The sequence below is a fragment of the Trachurus japonicus genome, chromosome 13 (genome assembly GCF_045865225.1).
Source record: "Trachurus japonicus isolate A0001 chromosome 13, Traja_1.0".
Classification (NCBI taxonomy): domain Eukaryota; kingdom Metazoa; phylum Chordata; class Actinopteri; order Carangiformes; family Carangidae; genus Trachurus; species Trachurus japonicus.
In genome coordinates this window covers 13,265,474-13,286,268 of record NC_140919.1, presented here as the reverse complement: position 1 = coordinate 13,286,268, position 20,795 = coordinate 13,265,474, and the positions used below count along the sequence as shown (strand labels likewise).

Sequence of the window (20,795 nt, the reverse complement as noted above, 5' to 3'; positions counted from 1 at the left end):
AAACAGTAAATCCTTACACAAGATCTCACCAACATGAAACATGACTGTAGATGAGAAGAATCCGGTCCATTGGTGATCTCGTGGGATTTTGTTGGTTGTAATGAACAGATATTGTCTGATGCTGGTGGATCCAACAAGACAAGCATATATGCAGCTTGTCACCAACTCAAATATTAAAAAGCGTGTACATGTAGCAGCAGTTTCCATGACCGTCTGATGACTGACCCTCTAGCAAGTCTTCGTCAGTGAGGTATTCATCAGCATCTTAAAGAGTTTTTTCTTGGCAGACAAAGTAGATTAAGATTTCTGAGAACAGATGTGAGCATATGACTACAAAAACACCAGCCTACACTAATGACAAGCAGTCCACTGCCAGAGCTTTGCCGTCAGCTTTCAAAAGCTCTTCCCCCTCACAGGCAGAGAGAGACGGCTGCTGCTGCTGTACATTAGGCATTGTGGGAAAAAAAAATGCAACAGATTATTGTCTGGCTGTCAAAGTTTTCTCCTCATGGCAGCTTTTTGCCCTCAACACAACAGGACGCGCCTCAGTTTCATCTTAATTGTTCTGAGTCATCCTGCAAAAAAACAGGCTCTTCAACAAAGATTTCATCACTCTATGTGTGTGTGAGTGTAGATACAGTATGCATGCAGGCCTGGTCATGTTCCTCCAGTCCAGTCCTCTCATATGCCAAGTTTGCAAATGTATTTGCACCTCCACGCCTCACAGCTCTCAGGTCGCTTTGATATTTCAAACACGCAGTAAACACACACAGATGCACAACACAGCCACAACTCAAACGGCCAGAAACCTGAACCACAGTCATTATCAGACCAATCAGTTACTCCCAAAACAATCCCCAAACACTCCAAGCTGCATGCATTTCATCACATGCAGCTTTTTTTTTGTCTGTTTGAGCCACTCTGATCATCTAAAGTGAAAACTGCACAGATTCCTACCTTGAAATCCGAAGAGGAAAACGACGCCGGGGATCCAAACGCTGTAAATCCAGAAGTAGTGCATGGCTTGTCCTGTCCTTTAATCACGTCCCAGCTGCTCAGCTCGCTGCTCCTGCAGAAGGAAACCTGGTTCTTCTCCTGGTGGTGGTGGTAGTGGTGGTGGTGGTGGTGGGTCTGCGTCCACAGGTGAAACCTTGACCTCGAAGGGAAAGAGCTATCTATCCTCGGTGAAAGAGACGCCTCAAAGTGAAGTGAAGGGAAGAGAAGAGGAGCTCAGCGTCAGCAAGCAACAGCCGATGGGAACCGCGCAAGTGCTGCTGGAGAAGCCCAAAAAAAAAGAGAAAACGCTGGACTGTGTCTCACTCTGTAATCAAAGGTGCTGTGGCGCGCGCTCATTCCCTGGTCTGCACTGCTATCTAGTGGTCGCGCGCAGGGAGGAAGTGAGGGAAAGAGGGAGCTGCCCTCGCTGAGCCTCTACAGCCCTGTCCTCTCTGTGGGGGTTTCAACGGCGTGTCTTGAATAAATCATGGTTAATTAACGTTGTCATGGCGATATCCTGATTAATGGTGTTGATAAAGTCGATACCACCAGCTTCCCTGTAAGTCTAATCCATCCCAGTTCAAAAAAAAACCCTACAATTTGATCATGATCTCTCTCTTTTTTAAACTTGATAAATGACGTGTAGTTATCCTTTGATTACTTAACTCTGTTCACGACTAGAGCGCTTACATGCTGCCCATTATTTTATGATGATGACATAACAGGACATATTGATTAAATCAAAAAATTATTCATGCCATTTATCATTTACATTGTCATCTATTATTGATGCTTGTTTCAGGGCTGTAAGGAAATCAAAGCATTCAGCCATGGTTCATTCAGAACATCTTGTTAATATTTTGCATAGCCCAAATGTTACATTTTGTAACTGCCTACATAATCAAATAAGACTACCAAATGATTTGTAGCCAATAAATAATTAAAGTAGGGACCCTGTTGAGCGCTGTTTACCATTGTGTGAGAGAGTTTGAGGGGCTGTCAGGCACAAAACAACTTCTGCTTCTTGTTGACGATTTCTCTGGTGAGTATCTTCAAGTGTCGTGCTGAAAAAAAATCTACCTATCTATGACAGATAGCTCTATAGATAGATGATCTATCTATAAGGAGTTAATAAAGATGGACATATTTCAAACACTGGTGTCACACAGTTCAGCTTCAATCTCATTAGAATATACCACCTCTGGATCCTCTGCATGTACAATCATCAAGTATTGTGATTCCAACGTTAGTCTTGGTCAGGAGACATGGTTTCCACACCTGATTTCACATTTGGGCTGCTGGAGAGCTAATACGATCTGCTCTGCACTGAGGATCAAGAATATCTGCGGATCTTTATTTAAACCGAGTCATTTCAAAGGGGTTTCACTGATCTTCACTTGCCAAGTCATTATCCATGCTGCTGAGCAGCCCTACAGCAAAAACACTGACACTCTACCAGCTACAAGGGAGCTTTTGTGTAATTATGAGCTCTGACATTTCCAACATGTTACTATCCTTCTGAGAGCCATACAGTGCTTCAGCTGGGGCTTTTAAGTTTTTCTGCTGGCTTCTGGGTCAGAGTCATCCTTTTAGTGTGATGGACATTGAAGCTGTCTAGTGCTGCAAGAAGCCTGTTGAAGGCTGTGCAAGGGAATGAGTGGTAAACATCGCTGTCTATGTAGATTCAAGGGACTCTTGCAAATATATCCAAGATGATCATCAGTAGGTTTGTCAGACATACAGTCACACAGCAAAATGCAAGAAACAACCTCTCTCAGGTTTAGGAAGGGGAACAAACAAATAGTCCATTCACAGTAGCACCTACACATTGCATGACTTTCTGTCTCAGAGATTTCCTGACTTCTTCCTCCCACTCCTGGGAGACTATTTGGCCTCATGGACACACCTGGGTTGCATTTTCACTCTCTTTGAATGTGATGCAAGATTTTCTTACAGAAAGCTCAGACTGTCCTCACTGCAAAGGTCAGAACCTGAGAAAGGATGGACTAATAGGTGGATGGATTTGGTGCTTCACAGGCTCACAGTATAGCATGTCAGTGTTTTTCTGCACTATAGCTTCTACATTTATAGTTGAACTTAGGTCTTTACATTATATCACACTTTTGAAAAAAAGCATAAAATGTATTTGCACATTGTCTATAAAACCTGAACAGGAAATAGTGCATACATACAACTAACTCTCGAGGTTTGCTGGACCACTTAACGAGAACACATTGTGGTCCTGAGGTGGAAGAACACAACAGGAAAATATATTTCTCTAAGTGACAAATACTTAATAATTCAGTTAGCATAAGAGAACGGTACAGTGAATCTCCAAGAACACAATGTACAGTAGTGTTGCACATTTGCCATCAGTCAGTGTGTAAATGTGGGAAAATTGCAGGGCGAGTCATGAATTATTCAGAACAGAGAAAGGCTGTGTCACTCTGCGGAGAGAAAGCACATCTACAGTAAACAGCTTTAATAACAGCACAGAGGGTGAGAGACCCAAAGCAACTGTTCCACTGAACACATGAGATTGTGAATGTTTATGCATGTATGTTCAGTTTCACTCTTTATTAAATCTTGCTTTGCAGACATAACATTTTTCATCACACCTGTTTTTTCACCTGGTAACTGTGCTAAACAGACCATAGTGTTTCACAGCGACTAAATGCTCATGACAAAAAGATAATAAAAGGGAGTAAATAAAGCAGGTTAGGGTACAGTGTGGCAGTGAATAATGACTGTAGAGCACTCAAGAGGACAAAATTGTTTTATGTTGGAAGTCAAAATTGCAGCAACCACAGATCAGATGGATGACGTCGCCTTAAGATCTTTTTTAGTGTACAAAATTATGTGTACGGCCATAAAATACAACAGTCAAAGTTTTCCTATAATTCATGACCGATGTCTTCCTTGTGTGTGTGCAACTAAAAGTACAGCAAGAAGAAAAGTGCCTGTCTCTTCTCAGAGTCGGGGTTGTGTAACAAAAACCATTTCACCCAGGGTGCACCCTATCTCTTGTTTTTAACATGCCTCCTTTATCCTCTGTTAACCATAAATATAAATGTATTGTGACCGTGAGTTAACCTCGAGAAACTGCAGAATAGAATTCACCATTTCATGGTGTGAAATCATTCTTACAAACCCATTAATAATCAAGGAAAGTGGTTATCTTGCTATTTACACGGTGAATTTACCAGTCCATTCAATTTCACACTTTCACACAAATCAAAGCATTCTGAGACATTTAGTTAGTGTAGGTGAAATTACCTTATTCAATTCTGTCAGGTCCAATGTTTTCATAAGCGTGTTGTGTCAACCCAAATAAATCATCATTCTTGTCATGTTCGGCTGAGTTGAACTCCACCGAGATGCATTTCAGCTGTTTCTTCAGGGCGGAGCAGCAGGTCTCTGAAGTCAGAGCCAAGGAGAACATTAAAAATCCAAAGATGCTGTAAATGATGTGAATGATTAATCTCACTGCTCATTCAGCACCACAGTTCTTGGAAAGTGACAAGAGAGCAGCTACTTTGTTTACCTCTTTTACTGGATTGTAAAGTATTATTAACAACTAAAAGTTGAGTTGATGCAGCGTCTGGTTCAGCACCATGGACAGAGACAGAGACAGTGAAGCAGCAGCAGCAGCAGAACATGGCACTCGGCTCAAAAGCTATGAAGACATGGCCAGTGTACTAACAGCAGAGCATTAGCAATCAGTATTAGCAATTAATCTGTGTTCCCATCCAACACATCATCATGTTGAAACAGACTATATATAATTAAGCCCTCAAGACATGCCTTCTAATTAAAAATGAAATGCTCTGTTATCTTCTTTCTCTTTGACCAGACTTTGTCAAACTCTTTAAACTGTCCCCCTGATCTCCCCGTGGAGTGAAATTATTTTTTCAAAGAAAAAGGACTGAGAGTTTGAAGTAGAAGAGGAACCAAATCTCTCCACTCGCAGGATTTTAACTCAGCCTCTATTAGTATGTATGTGAGAGTGAGGTAGTGGATGATGATTACTGTGATAATGCAGAATGTACACAGTCGTTTTTAAATCGTCTAGATGAATATGTAAAGGTGCAGCTCTAAAATTCTTTAACCAAGGGCATGGACACATCATGTGAATGCAATGACCCTAATCATTTCTATGTAAAACCTGATGAAATGATAATGAGACACAGTATTTATACCGAATAGCTTGTGTTTTAAAACATCAACCCTGAAGTTTTGGACAATCCCAGAGGAATGGGTTATTATAGAAATCTCTACTTCTTTGAGATGACAGTATTCTCCTGGTTCCAGTCCAATACTATACAGATGAACAATTCACCTGTATCATATCAAATTCTAGGCCAAGTTCTGCTGGTTAATAACCGTAACCATCTTTGCATATTTATTGCAGTCTGGCTTTCCACCACCTCCTCCCCTTTCCAAGGACATCCGCCAGTGCATTGTCCAGTCTGCTGAGCAGGTGATTGGCTGTCAACTATCCCTTCGAAAAATAGCTGCACACCGAAGTGCAGGTAGACCTGTGACCAACTCCCGCTCCATACTAAAGCTTTTCCTGCACATACTGGAAAATAAAGTCTCTAAGAAATCTATGCGATGTGCCACCCACGGAAACCCATTTTTCACCTACCTTACCTACACTACATCCTATAAATCATCATGACAAAGATAGCCAGATAGCCTTTCATCATTTAAAAACCTTGCTTGTTGTAAACCTGTGTTTTAAATATCCACAATTATTAAATTTGAATTGAAAAATAAAAAATAAAAACCTTGTAAGAATCAGACTGGAAGATGCTAAGAAACTGACCCACACCTTTGATTTTACACTCTCAGACAAATGCAACTTGTCCTGCTTTACCAAATAAAACATTAGATCAACAAGTTGCATGTGTTATACCAGTACGAGCATCTTTGCATTGGCTACCTTACATTAAGGATAGATTTTAAAATTATTTTACTTGATTGCTTGGCGGAGTGTGCGCCAAACACCCCACGAAGGTCACTTAATGCTCACTTTTTAGATGTTCCACAAATTAACTGCAAAAAGTCTGGTGAGGCAGCTTTTTATAATTATGAACCAAAGAGCTGGAACGCACTCCCAGTACAGATTAGACGAGCAACCTCTGTCGATAATTTGAAGAAGCAGCTTGAAACCTGTTTTTATGATCTTATTATAAATTGATATAACCTTCATTGACTATTTATTTAGTAGTTTGTTCTGTTGCAATCAGTACCTGTTTTTTACATACCTTTTCCTTCCGTGTTTTAGCGCTAGTAATGGCAATTACTCATAGCACGAGTAATTGCTATTTTCATTGTTATATTTATCATAATTATCATTTCCTTTCATGCGCAGGACTCAGAGCTGCATTGAAAGTTTAAAAAAAATCCTTATAATAACAAATAATGAGGCATGTTTTTTGGTGTTTTCTTAGTCTGGGAGAAAACTGGAGCTTTATTATCACAGCGATGCCTCCACCGTCTCCCTTCACCTCGCCTGCCTCTCTGTTCTCATCTCCGCTGAGTGTTGGGTGTTTATTCAACAGGCTCACTGGTTCCAGAAAACTTCTCACCTCTGCTCATTAACTGATTGACTGTGTCACCTGCCACCTGCCAACACAGCTGCTCCGCGTGTGTTTATTAATGTTCTCGGTGCATGGAGAGGATTTGGTGACACTTGGACTGTTGTCTGCGTCGTTAAGTCTGCTGTTCCCTGCCCTGTTGGTTTTTGCTCATGTGCTGGTTGTCTTGACTACACGGGCTCATTTTCCCTCCCTGGAATCAAGCTGAAAACTTGAGTCGGACTGACAATGAGAGTTATGATGAAGCCTCCAGCAGGCACAAAGAGGCAGCATGCCTTTGTCTGATGGGTAAAAATAACATTAGCAGCATGTCAGGCAATACTTATTACTAGTTGTAAACAAAGTAATGCAATTGCATCATGACAATTTGATATAAAGTTTGAAATTGTTGCAGTTTTTAAGTTCATATTTTAGGAAATGGGTTGACACTGAGATTGAAAAGAAGCAAACTCCCCTCTACAGAGTCTCTGTATTCAGATGGAGACAGAGAGAGGGTTGGAGCTTTCCAGAAGGACCAAAACGACAAGCTTAAGCTGCCTGGAAGGAGGTTAACGAAAGAATCAGAGCTGCCTTCCTGCCAGATGAGAACAGCTGGAGGGAAATCAAGGCAGACTGGGACAGCTGATGGAGCTTTAGAGAGGAGAGAATAACTCCTGAGCTGAAGGAAATGCAAGAAATGGGTCAGGAGCAGGTGAGGAGGCTGAAAATGGCAATCAGGACAAAGGACAAGCTGATCACCAGTTTTGGGAACAAAGTAATGGCCCTATACGGGAACATTTGCAGACTTTGGTCCAGGGGCATGATGACCAAGGGTAAAAAAGGGCGAAAAGGAAATGTAAAGACTATAAAATAGCACAAATCTTAAAGATGAGACAGACTTTTGTGCTAAAAAGGAGATAGTAGAGAATCCTTGGATTTACATGCAAACAAAGGCAGATGTAAGACTATAAGACTCCTAATGGTGTAAAATGTCCAGCTTTGGCTCACTGCTTTGGCAGGAACGCAGGTTTCTACAGTCAAAACATCTTTGTGATCCTACTTCACTTGTTCCCCCACCCTATATTCAATTCATCCATTGTTATTGCACCAGACCGACAAAACCTATCTTCAGGAGCCAACACCCATTTTGCATATCCACAGATATTTGTGCAAAAAAGGAAGAATTGTTTGTTATCCATCACATCTCTCCTCCTCCTTGTCTCCCTGACACCCTATCATTTTACCACTGCTGCCAGTAAAATGATAAGGTGACAAAGGGAGGAGAAAGGGGAGACAAAGAGACAGAAAAAAAGAGAGAAAAGAATAGACTGAGAATGGACACAGAGGGGGGTGGGAGCTGAACAGTCCTTGCCAGCAGCTAGGAAGCTGATTATGTGACAGGTGGCAAGGCCTTGACACAAGGTTTGAATTTTATTCCATCACGCCAATGCAATATCCTCCCTTCCCAGCATTGCAATCATACTTTTCTCTTTCTTGTGGGTGTAACTGAAGGGTCTTTGCAGGGAGGTAACATGCAGCGAGAGAGACGACTCAGGCTCAATCACTTCAAACACTTAAAAATAAAGGGGCCAGGATGGAGTCAGTAATGATCCCCCCACTTCACTCCAGTTGTCTCCACAAATTCTGACACTGATCTGAGAGAGGATTTTCCATCCCTCACTGCATAGAGATGTAAACGATGTTTTACAGGAGAAACTATCGCCCTAAAAACTTTGCCTTTTTTTGACCTCTGTAGATGCCAGGCCAAATACTGGTACCAGCAGCTCATAGTGAGATATTCTCTACTCTAGTATTAATAAATATTATCTATTCAGTCTCAAGGTTATAGCTCAAGAGCCTGTGTTGGAAGTAAAAAACCCAACACACCTTAAATGCTACTGAACTCACTGGATTGCAACATGGCATGAACAAGTGTTGATGATAAAAAGGTCAAAGCTGAAGCACAAAGTCACGCTGCAAGAATGTGAAAACTTGGCTCATTATTCACCCTGTATCTCATCTTATTGGCTCCAAAAACAGCAAAGTCACTGTGAACTGCAGAGGGAAATGACTTGGCACAGCAATATGGGTAAATTAAATAGGGTAACAAAGTCTATATAGTGAGATCTAATAATACCACATTTCAGTTCCGGTGGTAGAATGATTTTCTTTAAAGCATCACACCATTTCATGTCTGTCTCATTTTATCTAATCTCTATGAACTCCTCATGAACCTTTTTTTTTTTTTTTCTCAACAGATTCATGAAGAGTTCATTTTCCAAACTGGGAGTTCTATCTGTTCTCCATCTCAACATTTGCAAAATTACACAGATACAAAACTCTGTAAATACCAAGCCCCCTCTTGAGTGCTGGTATTTTGAGCCTCTGGTTTTCACTTCCCTAATCCTAACAATGCTGTGTGGGATCTCTTTCTTTCTCTCTCTTACACACACACATACATCCTTGTCTTACTGTATTCATGGGGACCTGTCACAGATATGTTTTCCCTTGCCACTCACTGCAGCCTTAACCATCACAAATCAATGCCCAACCACAACACACCAGTCCTCCAGACGTCCTCCATTGGGTCCCTGCTATACAATGGTTCCAATTCAGAGTCTGTCTGTCCATAACCAGCCCCTATACCTCCTACCTCACTTAACTACTCAGCCAACAGACTCTTTCCTGCAGCCTCGGCTCATTTAATGCCCACCTCATGTCTCCACCACTCAGGACCAAGCAGCAGAACCTGAGAGAGAGAGAGTGCCTGTGGCCGAATCACAAATCAACACCCACCTCTTTAGAGTTCCTTCAAAGTAACAATGTGGTATGTTGCACACTTTGATAGCTTTCAACATGTTTTAGTGTGTCTCGGTGCCAATTTTAATCCATGTAAACATCTTTCCCTATAGAAAGGTGCTATTTAAATAAATAAATAATCATCATTATTATTAGTATTATCTGTAAAACCATGTGTTATCCCTCAAGCCATTAAACCTACATATTCCAAATGCTTTTTGCCCACCATGAAGCTGTCTGATCTACATAACTGCAGATGCTTTCCAGGTTTTGGACCCCAGAAATACAGTAAAACACAACACACACAGCCATAGTCTTTACTTATTTTGAATTTTTGATAAGGTGCCTTCAGATAAAATATGTACAAGCAAAGTGTAGAACATTTTTAGGAATTAGAGTGTGTGAGAGAGATGCATGTATGTCTATTTTGTGTCACATCCTACGCAACATGTGCTCCCGTTACCCCACAGGCGTAGCAGTATGGTGTTCCTGTCTCTATGCTATGCATGATATGTCACACACGACATGTTATTTCCCCCAAAGGAAAAAGTAGAAAATGTTGCACAAGACCAAAAGACTATTTAAGAAGCTCATATTTTACTGACGAGTTGGCTGATACACTGTTTATGTATGATACCGTGCAATACTGTGGAATAAAAAAGTAAATATAGTGCAGATGCTAAAACACAAACATCTAAGTAGAGATTCGTCACCTCAACATTTAAAGCAGCCTTTATGCCGGGCCTCTGTTCTTGTCCTCTCTATTAGATGCTCTTGAGAAGCCAACCCAAAGTAACTCCAGCAGAGAATTGAATGTCAGAGCTGATAAATTTAATCCCTTAAAGTCTTTCCTATCCTGTTACTGCTGCTTTTGGGCTCTTTCCTCAGCCTGCAGAACAATACACAGCACATTTTATTATCATTCACCATGTATCTACCATTGGGTTTATCTTAACTGGAGAAAAAGCAAAGTCCCTTTTTCTTAATTTTGAAAAATGGCTTTTTGTTTTTGAAACTTCTTCTTCCTGCAAAATTAACGTCACCAACTTTATCTTCAGAGTTTAAATTGTTTTTTGTTTTTTTTTCTGTGGTGTTCTCTTTCTCTAAACTCAACTTGTGCCGAGTCTGTTTTCGTCACCCAATTCCCTCTATCCCTTCTTTCTGTTACCCCCATTGTCCTGTGATTTTCTCCCTGATGGACTTCTCTGACCCCTGACTGAGTGGGTTAACAACATCTATAGAATTTCTGCAACTCAATCAGACCGTAGAACAACATCACCATCAAACAGCTGGTTCTTCTTCCCCTCTCTGTTGTCGTCTGTAGCATTATATGGCCCCCAATCCTTCCCTCCTGAATCTTGCATTTAGAAGAGATCTCTGGGAAATCATTTAGATTAATTGCAAAAGAGTGCAGAAGTTTAATATCTATTAAAATTTGTAGTTTAACTCATAAATATTTAACAATCGCTGGCCCGTGGGTGGTGTTGCTTCTACAGTAATGCATGCTGGGCCCGGCTGGGCGGTTTTAGGGGGTTAACAGAAATAATACTAATTTTCACAGTAACAGCCTATTCCATTTTTCCCCCTTTCTCATTTCAATGCAGTTTTATTGGGTTTGTTTTGCAATGCATTAAAATCTCAGACAAGTGAGACTGACTGATGGACATGACGTCACCCATAGGTTTCTGAAGAGTGGTTTTGAAGCTCCGTGCAGGCTGCAATTCAACTGAACCCCAGGTTAATCCCCTCCAAGTCACTCAAAGCAGCAGACCCTCAATTATGCAGAACTTTAAGCCTCAATGAAATTCAAACAGGAAAGTTAAATAAAGACTCACACTCTGCATGGTTGAAATTAGCAATAGAGACCAACATTACTTTTTGCACTAGGCTGCAAACATGTTTATTTCTTCTTAAAATTGGGCATTTTCCAACACATTTTCACATGAGAGTCTATGGGGACTGACTTGCTTTTGGAGAAAACCTCAAGTAGCCAATCCAAAATGTGCAATTTGTGGTACTTCCTTATTGGCTTCATGTTCCAGCCTTGCATGTTTCTGTTTGGTGAATTCACGGTGGTGAGATCTAAAAGTATGAGCATGTCACTTTGGTACATTTAAGAACCGTGCAAATATTTTTAAAATTTCGTCCCTCACATTTTACCATCAGGAAAATATGGAAGAGCATTATGGTCAACAACGGAGAGTCCTTTTTTTCTTCTTTTTTTTTAAGATTCTAAGATAAAAACTCTGAATTTCTGAGAAAAAAACTTTGAATTTCTGTGAAAAAAGTCAGAATTTCTGGAATAAAAGCCAGAATTTCTTAGGTAAAAAGGGCAGATTTTCTGACTTAAAAGATAAAAAAAGAGATAAATTCTGAGATAAAATGTCTGAATTTCTGAGATAAAAAAAATCAGATTTTTTATCTCAGAATCTCAAAAAAATCTCAGATGTTGGCCCTAATGCTCTTCCGTAGGAAAGCGTCAGGCTAATACCAAATTCATTCTGCTGCATGTAGACACAGAGCCAAGAACCATCCTCAGAGACAAGAGGAACAAGGAGTCCAGCAACAGATGGTCTGGCTCCCACAGAGGCCTGATCACAACATCATGGAGTCAGTCTGGGATTACATGAAGAGACAGAAGACTTTGAGGCTGCCTAAATCCACAGAAGAGCTGTGGCAAGTCCTCAAAGATGCTTGAAAAATCTACCTGCCAAGTATCTGAGAAACTGTGAGCGTACAAGAAGGACAAGGATGGCCACAGAGCAATAGTGGTTTGTTTAGGTCCTTTCTGTTCTCTATGAAGTCATTGGATCAAAAACATAGAAATAAAAATACTCTTGGCACTACTTTTTCACTAACTATTTGATTTGTTAATCACTACCTTGAAACACCTGAACGATAACTGAGGTAGCACCTACAGATGTGGGATCAGCACCTTGGAGAGAGCTCTGTCTTGTTTCTTAATGATAAGTATAGCAAATGTCTGCAAGGGAGTTTCGGGGGCATAAACAAATGAGAATGAACATTGCCTGTGGCCAAACAGTGGTCAAATGGGGTTACTCACCAACTCTCTTACTCACTCAATAACACTGCAACTGTATATACTGAGGTTAAATATGCTGATCTGACTCTCCTTTGATTGATTGCGGTCCTTTCCAACAAATGTTCGATATTACTTTGCTCAGCTTACCACACATTTGGGCATCATTATTTTCCCTAGGGATCTCAATGTGGAGATAAGGAGAGTAAGGCAATGAATAAAAACAAGGCCCGACAGACAATGAAAGAAAAGAGATAAAAGGCAGCCAGCCAATTCTATAGATCGGAGCTATTATGGGATGGCTCCTCTATAGCCAACACCAGAAAGGAGAGGACATTTTGGACAGGGCAGGGTAATGGATGTCTAAAGCGATTTCTCACAAACAGGACCATGCATTCTTGGAAACCCCAGGGGTCCGATTCAGCTCTATAGCGATGGCCACCTGTCTGGCCCACGTTTCCCCTTTCTTGTTCATTTGTTCCCCATCACATTGGTCTGTATATTAACTCCAGCTTCAGATCAATGAACAAATGAACTGTCACAAAAATAACTATGCGCTTGCACATGCAGGTTTTACTTTTTCTATTATCTTGTTTCAACCTCAAATGCACATTGGACAGTCATAAATTGCTGCTTTCTTAGGCTGAAGCTATAACACTTTATTCTATACAACAGCGTACAGTGGCTCTCCATTCAGCACACAACATAGTGTTTAACAGAATAAAGCGCAGCAGATGAGTTTGCTTTTCTCTCTTCTCCAGTGCTGTAGAGTAGTATTAGTGATGTTATTTGATTGTCTATTTGAAGTCTGCAAGTCCTGCACATGTCTGTTTGCAGACTCCATAGCTCCATAACTTTCAAATGTGAGCTTAGTCTCTGCCAACAATCTTCTTTGCATTTGATCATCATTGATCTGTCCTGTAACATCTGCGAAAGTCTATAATTACAGTCTTGGGGCTAGTTTCCTCAACTCAGCCACATACTCTGAAATTCTGTTGGTCGTCTGGTCCGTGAATCAAATTTAAATCTCTGTACGATTTTGCTCGGCTTGGGGTTAAAGTGGTTCTTTAACAAAGTAACCAACTGTGCAAAGGTTTTATCTCCAGGTTTTTCAGGACTGAGGAGGTTTCTCATCAAACTATAAGTTTGTGCTTCCACCACACTGAGCAACATGGCCTTCTTCTTATCTTCATCATCAATATCATTTGCAGTAAAGAAATGCTCCATTATTCCACAATATTCCTCCCAGGCTTGCACTTTCGCATCAAATTGTGGCAGGGATCCTATCGTTGCCATCTCACCTCCTCCCTCCACCAAGATCTTTGTTCCCTTGGATTCTTCACAAACATCCACTCTCTTGATCCATTCACAGCCGCTGGAGCGCAGGGCCTCTCCCGATTATCCTTGTCGCCAATATAACATTGTGTACCGAAAAATACAAAAAGAGCATGCAAGACAACCAAGGCTTTCTTGATTTCTTTAGGCTAAGCCCACCAGACACATACAGACAGAGATACCAGACAAAGGGTCTTCTTATAGACTTCCTGTAGACTGCAGGATTAACCACCCCTGGAGCCTAGAGCTCCCTCTAGGTAAAGACTATAGAACCTGTATGAGAAATATATATAATTATTATTATAAAAAACCTGAACATCCCCTGTAGCCTTAAGCGGTGTGGGAGAAGGCATCTTTATTCATCACACTCACAGTTATTTGGAGATGGTATGTCAGGTGACCTTAAAGTAAAAAATTCACTAAATGAATGAGCAACAGCCGGATAAAGGGATAAAAAAAAGAGTTGGACATACTGTAAAGAGAGCATAGTGCCTTCAGATTGAGGCTTTCAGCACTGTAATTGATATCTGAACCATGTTTTGTAGGCACCTTTACAAACCACAGTAACAGTTCAACGAGTCAAAAGCTTCCTCCTGCAGACAACCTTGGCAGGAGGGAAAATATTTTGCCTAATAATGTGAGACTGGTGACATTAGGTGGAAAGGCAGTTTTCATTATAAATCAGTCTGACTGCTGCCTGATTAGTTATTACTTAAACTATGGGTGGTGAAAAGCTCCTGGGAAAAAAATGAGTTATGCATGCTGTGCACTTCAGGCAGCAGAGAAAAAGGAACCATATGAAATCATACAGTTTCACCTGTGTTTGACGGATACTGACAGCAATGATAACTTACCACCACCAACACACTGACTCGCCTCCATGTCTGCCAATAAATGTGTCATTTTTACATGACATCTGGTTTCAAGAAGGAGAAAACATTATAGAAAAACCACTGGAATAAAACAAAGCAGTCCAATAAAGTGTGAAGGGAAAACAAGACAAAACAAACCAGGAAAAGCAAAAGGAAAAGGAAAGAGGTGAATCTATTTGGGGCAATCGTGGGAGGAAACACACAATGGTATAGGAAGTAAAATGGCTAACAGGCCAACAAGATAGCCAATTTCAAACAGGAAAACCAAACATCTCTGTTCATCTAGAATCATATAAAAATATTTAACCATTTGTGTGAAGTTTTGTCATCAGTTCTGTGTGAAGTCTTGGTTGTTTTCTGAGGTGTGGCCTCACCTTGACCTTTGACCACCGAGATCTAATCATTTTTTGATGCTTCTACCAAATTTAAAGAGATTATCTGAAAGCATTACGGAGAGATTGCATTCACCTGTGAAGCCACCACATCCGCAGCCTTTGACCTTTCACACCGAAAAAAATATAAGCATTTTGTCCCTGAGTCTTGTGCCAAATGTCTTCCATCAATGCATTACTGCAATAAGAACGATGAGAACAGATGAAAACAGACTGAAAACAGTAATGTAGAATGGAGATGTTGAGGATTGTAATTTATTTGATTTGTCTACTTGGGAGTATGAGCACGCCCACACAGTATCAGCACCTACATCACACTCCATGCTGGGGGTCTCAGTAATGAGCACCATCCTCAGGAGCTCTGGTCCACTGGCCTTTTCACTGCTTCCTGTCCAAAGGTCACTCATGTTGATTCTTAAAGCTGAAATGGGTTAGAGGGTAGAAATGGAGGCATAGGCCCCACTGATGGAAACTCATATTAGAAATGAAACCATGAGGATTAATGTAATTAATATGCATCAATTAAGATCACATTAAGACAAGTGTTCTGTGGGCAATCATTTCCTTTCTATTTAACCAACTTTAAATAAGCCCATTTGGCTTTAATAATGAACAGCCCAGAGTTTATTGTCTGGGACTCTACTGACGGGACGTGAGCCTGAACTGAAGAACATCTATCTGCAGTTTCAGGCCACATGGCTGTATAAACACTGCCCCCCAGTGATACATTTAATAAGTGCAGCTTCTGAGTATTCCTCATAAAACTTAACTTCTCTGCAGTACAGGAAATGCTGAGCTGGTTGAAATGATAATGACTATGTATAAATCAGCCAAATACACAATAGACTCACTAAGGGAGCAGTCACGCATACACACACTTGTAATTTTATGGACTTCATTATAGGCTAAACACACCCGAATAATTAGGAGCAGTTTCCAGTGGTGCCCCCGGTTGGTCCAAATTCATAAATTATATGTGTATCAGGTGAAGTGCACTTGGTCAATGGGCAGCAATGAGGTGATAAATTTCACATTTGCTTTGAACCTAATCAACCACACTGTGAAAGTCAAGAGCACCAGGCATACCAGGTGTTGAAAACACACATTTCAACTAAATTATATAACATGTTTGTGTAAAGACAAACATTGAACAGAAAAAAAAGGTAAAAGCATTTGTTCATGTATCACAGCCTGCATCTTCACTCAAGGGGCAAAATCTGTGTTAGGGATGGAAATGATAAGTTCATGAATGTAATAACACAGATACACATTATTATGGGCCCACTCCAGTGACTGAGAGCCTGAGGAATATTGGTTTCTTACATTAGTAGCCTACAGTATGCCACATTCTCAGGTATAAAATATTTCAGTAACACCTTGACTGAACTTCTTCAAATGAGGCACAAACATTCACTGGGACTCAAGGATGATTTGATTTTGGTGGCTAAAGGTCAAAGATCAATGTCATGGTGACCTCACAAAACATAATTTAGGCCTTGTGAATGTAATATCTCAAAAACTCCGTAAAGGGATAGTTCAACATTTTGGCAAATTGGCCCAATCCCTATAGTCTTAGGAGTAGGTTCGTACCTTTACAGTATTTATCGGTGCAAGCTATTTTTAGATCGGCAGAGCAGAGTCGTGAGTTGCTTGGAGTTACGGAGCTACGGAGGCTAATGGGATTTTTTTGGTTTCCCTCATCAAACTCATCAAATACACAATCCAACAACTCCAAAGGTCAAAGGTCAAGCTCAGTTCGGACTCACAAACCACTTTTTAGCCAAATAAGATGAAATTTCACACAATTGGTTCATATTTTATACCTCTGGATTGGCAGAGACAGAACTTGAAACTACCGGTAGTCTACTGTAGGTGTTGGGGGGATATAACCTCGGGGCAGAAATTCTAGTTCATGTTGTTATTCTGTGCAGCTTCTGTTCTTTATGGCTGTCTTAACAGCCCGCAGCAAAACCAACATCTCAATGAGTGAGCCTCATCGAAAGCTTTGCTGAGCGAAGCCTAAAATGTGTTATTCATATGACACAGTTTTTCAGCCACCGTGGGAGCCAGCAGCTCCGTGTGAACACAAATACTTACATGAAAAAGAGTCAGTGTCTTTTAAATATCTCACAATACGGATAACTGTTTCTAAATGATGATAATCTGCTAGAAGGATTATTCTCTGCTGCTGTTGTTTTTCTTATTTAAATGCAAACGATAGAGTCATCTTATATCAGGAAGCAGCGCAGCACACACACACACACCCACAAATAAATGAGCAGGATGCCGACTAGAACGTATTAACAATATTTATTCACTACAAGTTCCAGTGTTATTGTTCCTATTTCAACCCAACAGTAAGAACAAGATGTATTTTTATACATATTTACAGATAGTTTTTTATTATTGGCAATATACCACAGGTCATTATTTATTTATATATGTACAACCCATATACCACCTTGTGTACCATATGCCAACCTATGGCCAGGGTAGAAGATGAGATGTCTATTTAATCTGGGTTAAAACCTCAGTAGATTTTTTTTACTGATTGTGCTCTCCCTCCTCCACTGAAAATGAAGGGTAGAGTTAGTGTAAAATAATCTCAGTTTAGCTCTTCCAGTCTGGAAAATCTTAGAAGAAAAGCTGTTCATTAGTGTCTTCAGCCAGTGTTCAGAGCAGGGACACTGGGAGAAATGGTGAGAGGAATCCACACAGACAGATAGAGGACTTTATTCCGAAAAGCCTGTCAGCCAAAAAAAGACCAAGAAATAATGGTTGATGTTTGAACTTTCGACCTGTGTGTGTATAAGTGTGTCTTACAGGTTGTTAAAGCACTGTAGCTCTGCTCTGTCTGTAGCTGTGAGGGAAACAAAACAAAACAAAACAGAAGAACCAATGAATGTGTGCGTGAAAGCTGTGAGGAGGTGTGTGAAGCTGACCGGGGTCACATATAGACTGATGAGCGGTTTACTGCACACTGCAGTAACTAATCAATAACTGAATAAATACACATGGAGATGTAAAAACAAAATTCACTCTACTGTATTATGGCCTCCAGGGAAATATAAGGAAAGGTTCAGGGTTAATTTGAAATTCAGGTTTGTGTAAAGTGCTGGTCTAGACATCTGACAACAAACCAATGTTGACTCATTAGATCTGTATTCTGGACCCGATCCATCCATGTGTTGAGTAAACAATGACAACAATACAGCAAATACCTTGGCAGGTATTTATTCTTCCTAAGATCTAAATACGTGTTGGGTTTATTTCTGTTTCTTCCATCTAGATTAATAAGTTAATAAGACTCTAAACTCACTGGAAAATCTTACTTTTGTCAAATTAAATCAACTTCAACTGCACTTCGACTGTATTTGAGTGCATCTACTGTAACTTCCCCATATAAAATCAGTTAAATTATCTGGATTATATCAATTTCATTTGTTAAAATTGGAGACATTTTTTTGTAAAAATGTGTCCAAATTAGACTTTTAAAAAAAATTAAAAAACATAAATAAAAAATAGAGAGAAATGACTTTTAAGAAGGAAAAAGAAAATACTGTACTTTCCAATACTGCATGTAAAATACAAATAATACGATGGTTCAAACTGTTTCTCCACAGGTGAAATTTGGTAAAAAATATAAAAACAATAGGTTAAGAAACACAGTGATACTTTCTACCATGTACAGCTTAGGTGTCTGTTAATTAGAGTGAAACATATAGTCATCTTGAATTTACTTCAGACCTGGTTAATGAATGGCAATACTCATTAGAAAATGAAATTATTAAAAAAAAAAAATCATTTAATTTTAACCAATAACAGTGACTATCAAATCCAGCTTGTTGTCTAATGTAAGAAAAAGAACCGTTTTAAAATTAAGACACGTGAGTTGTAAAATATGTATCAGTCAGACATGTTATGTATTTTCTTTGATTCACAATCTAGCCTACTGTTGTAGTTACAGTATGTACAGTAGAAAACAGTAGGTGTTAGCCTTTGTCAAAGGAAAAAAAAAATCACCTTTAAATATATATTTGTCTCTTTATAAAGCATTTTATGAAATAAGACATCCTCTTTCCCACGTCCTCTCAAAGCAGCACTGATGTGACATGAACCAGATGTAGGACGACAGCAAAGGGAGGTGGGGTGACCACAGCAAAGACTACGACAACATCCATCTGCAGGTTCAAGTTCAAACAACGGGCCAACACGACTGTAGCTTTTATATTGTGAAAAGTGTTGTGCAGCTGAAAACCCAGCGCATGCACTATCTTCAAATATTACCGGTATTTTCCATGTGCAGAAAAGTTTCGACTTATGCTGCACGGGTAAGCATTTCCAGTGGTAAGACTGAGTTATTATTCGTAAGACAGCAGTTTTGATATATGCTCTGAAAAGTGCAAAAAAAATGAAAATATCTGCATTCAGTGAAATGGATAGTATGTGATGTATTGCACCCGATAAAACTTCCCTCTCTAAGCTTCTAAGGCCATTTAACCACTATTACTTCATTCTTATTCTTTCATCCTTAAAATCTCTCCCAACAGAACATTCACTTTTTCAATGCACGAGCCCCATCAGCACTATCATAACTTCCAATGACTGCCAGAAGAAATTATCTGAAATAATAATGGACTTAATTTGTCATCCTAAAACAAGGGACACATGCATTTATGTGGGAATCCAAAGCTCACTCCTCTCTGACCATGCAGTATGGACACACTGAGATGAAAATGCCTTGTGTTGCTTCGAGTCCAAATAAAAACACAATCATCACAACCATCCAGCCCTGAATAAGATCTGGGGGATTCGGCGCTGTGCTGGAAAATTCACTCCAGCTTTGTGAAATCATCCAAGTGATTGGAAAGTTAGTTCCCACCAGCACAATCCATCTAATAAGGGGGACGAAAAAGTTCCATGTACTGTAGCGTTCGTCTACAAAACGAAAGGGGTCTTGTCCATCAAGGAATTGGCATTAAATGAACTCTGCACTGTAAAATCCGAGTTTGTTTTAAGATAAAAAGGTTGAGACAAACAGAGAGAAAGACACAGTTGTAAAGGGCGGTGGGCTGCTTTAGCCCGTATCCTCTCTGTTTTCATCGGTGGATTTCAAACTTCACGACCCAAAACGCTCAGTTATAGTCTTGTCGTCGAACAGTTCAACCAAACCAGATCTCAGACCAGCGATCCCGCTCTGCTCTGGGCCGGCACCATGACGGGCACGGCCCCCATCCGCTCCAGCGTGGCCTGGCTCACGGCGTAGGAGTGCGTGTGTTGCCCGTGCGTGGACGTCACCACCGGTTTGAGGCTCACGGTGCCGTTGCTGCGCACGATGGCGGGAGGGGAGGGGGCAGAGTTCGTCGTGACGACCAGAGTCTTGGGCGGCGGGAGCGTGTGGCTGCCGTTGGCGAACGCAGTCGTCGCCGTCCCCGCCGTCGTGGGCGGCGCGTGGCGGGACAGCGGCGCCGAGCCGGGCGCCGTGACCACCGTGTTGTGGCTGTTGTGTCCCGCGTTCGGGGCCTGCGCGTGCGCGTGTCCGTGTCCGCCGTGGGCCGCCGTGGAGAAGGTCTGACGCGTGTCTCCGTTGTAGCGGGTGTAGGAGTTGGTGTCGTAGTTGGGTTTGGGGTTGTGCCAGTAGCGGCTGTTGTACGTGTTGGTGGACGTCAGCGTGTCGTTCTCTGAGGAGGAAGCGTCTGCGTGGAAAGCCTTGACTGACGATGACCTCTTAGGAGGAAGGTCATCTTCTCTGTTGAGGAGAGAGAGAGAAGAGCAGTCA

At 40.8% G+C, this 20,795-nt stretch overlaps 2 protein-coding genes across 3 annotated transcripts in view; both read right to left on the bottom strand.

The window, feature by feature from the left end:
* Nucleotides 1-1,075, bottom strand: part of lsamp (limbic system associated membrane protein) — a 710,303-nt gene extending 709,228 nt beyond the window's left edge. The window contains exon 1 of the mRNA XM_085794880.1: nucleotides 958-1,075. Coding sequence (XP_085651006.1) covers nucleotides 958-1,021 — 64 coding nt within the window. The 5' untranslated portion in view covers nucleotides 1,022-1,075. The remainder of the gene's footprint in view (nucleotides 1-957) is intronic.
* A 16,232-nt stretch (nucleotides 1,076-17,307) lies between these two features.
* Nucleotides 17,308-20,795, bottom strand: part of igsf11 (immunoglobulin superfamily member 11) — a 117,048-nt gene continuing 113,560 nt past the window's right edge. Inside the window, exon 8 of one of the 2 annotated variants that reach the window (XM_085794877.1) lies at nucleotides 17,308-20,765. In XM_085794877.1, coding sequence (XP_085651003.1) covers nucleotides 20,195-20,765 — 571 coding nt within the window. In that variant the 3' untranslated portion in view covers nucleotides 17,308-20,194. The remainder of the gene's footprint in view (nucleotides 20,766-20,795) is intronic. The other variant, XM_085794878.1, reaches the window with a different exon arrangement.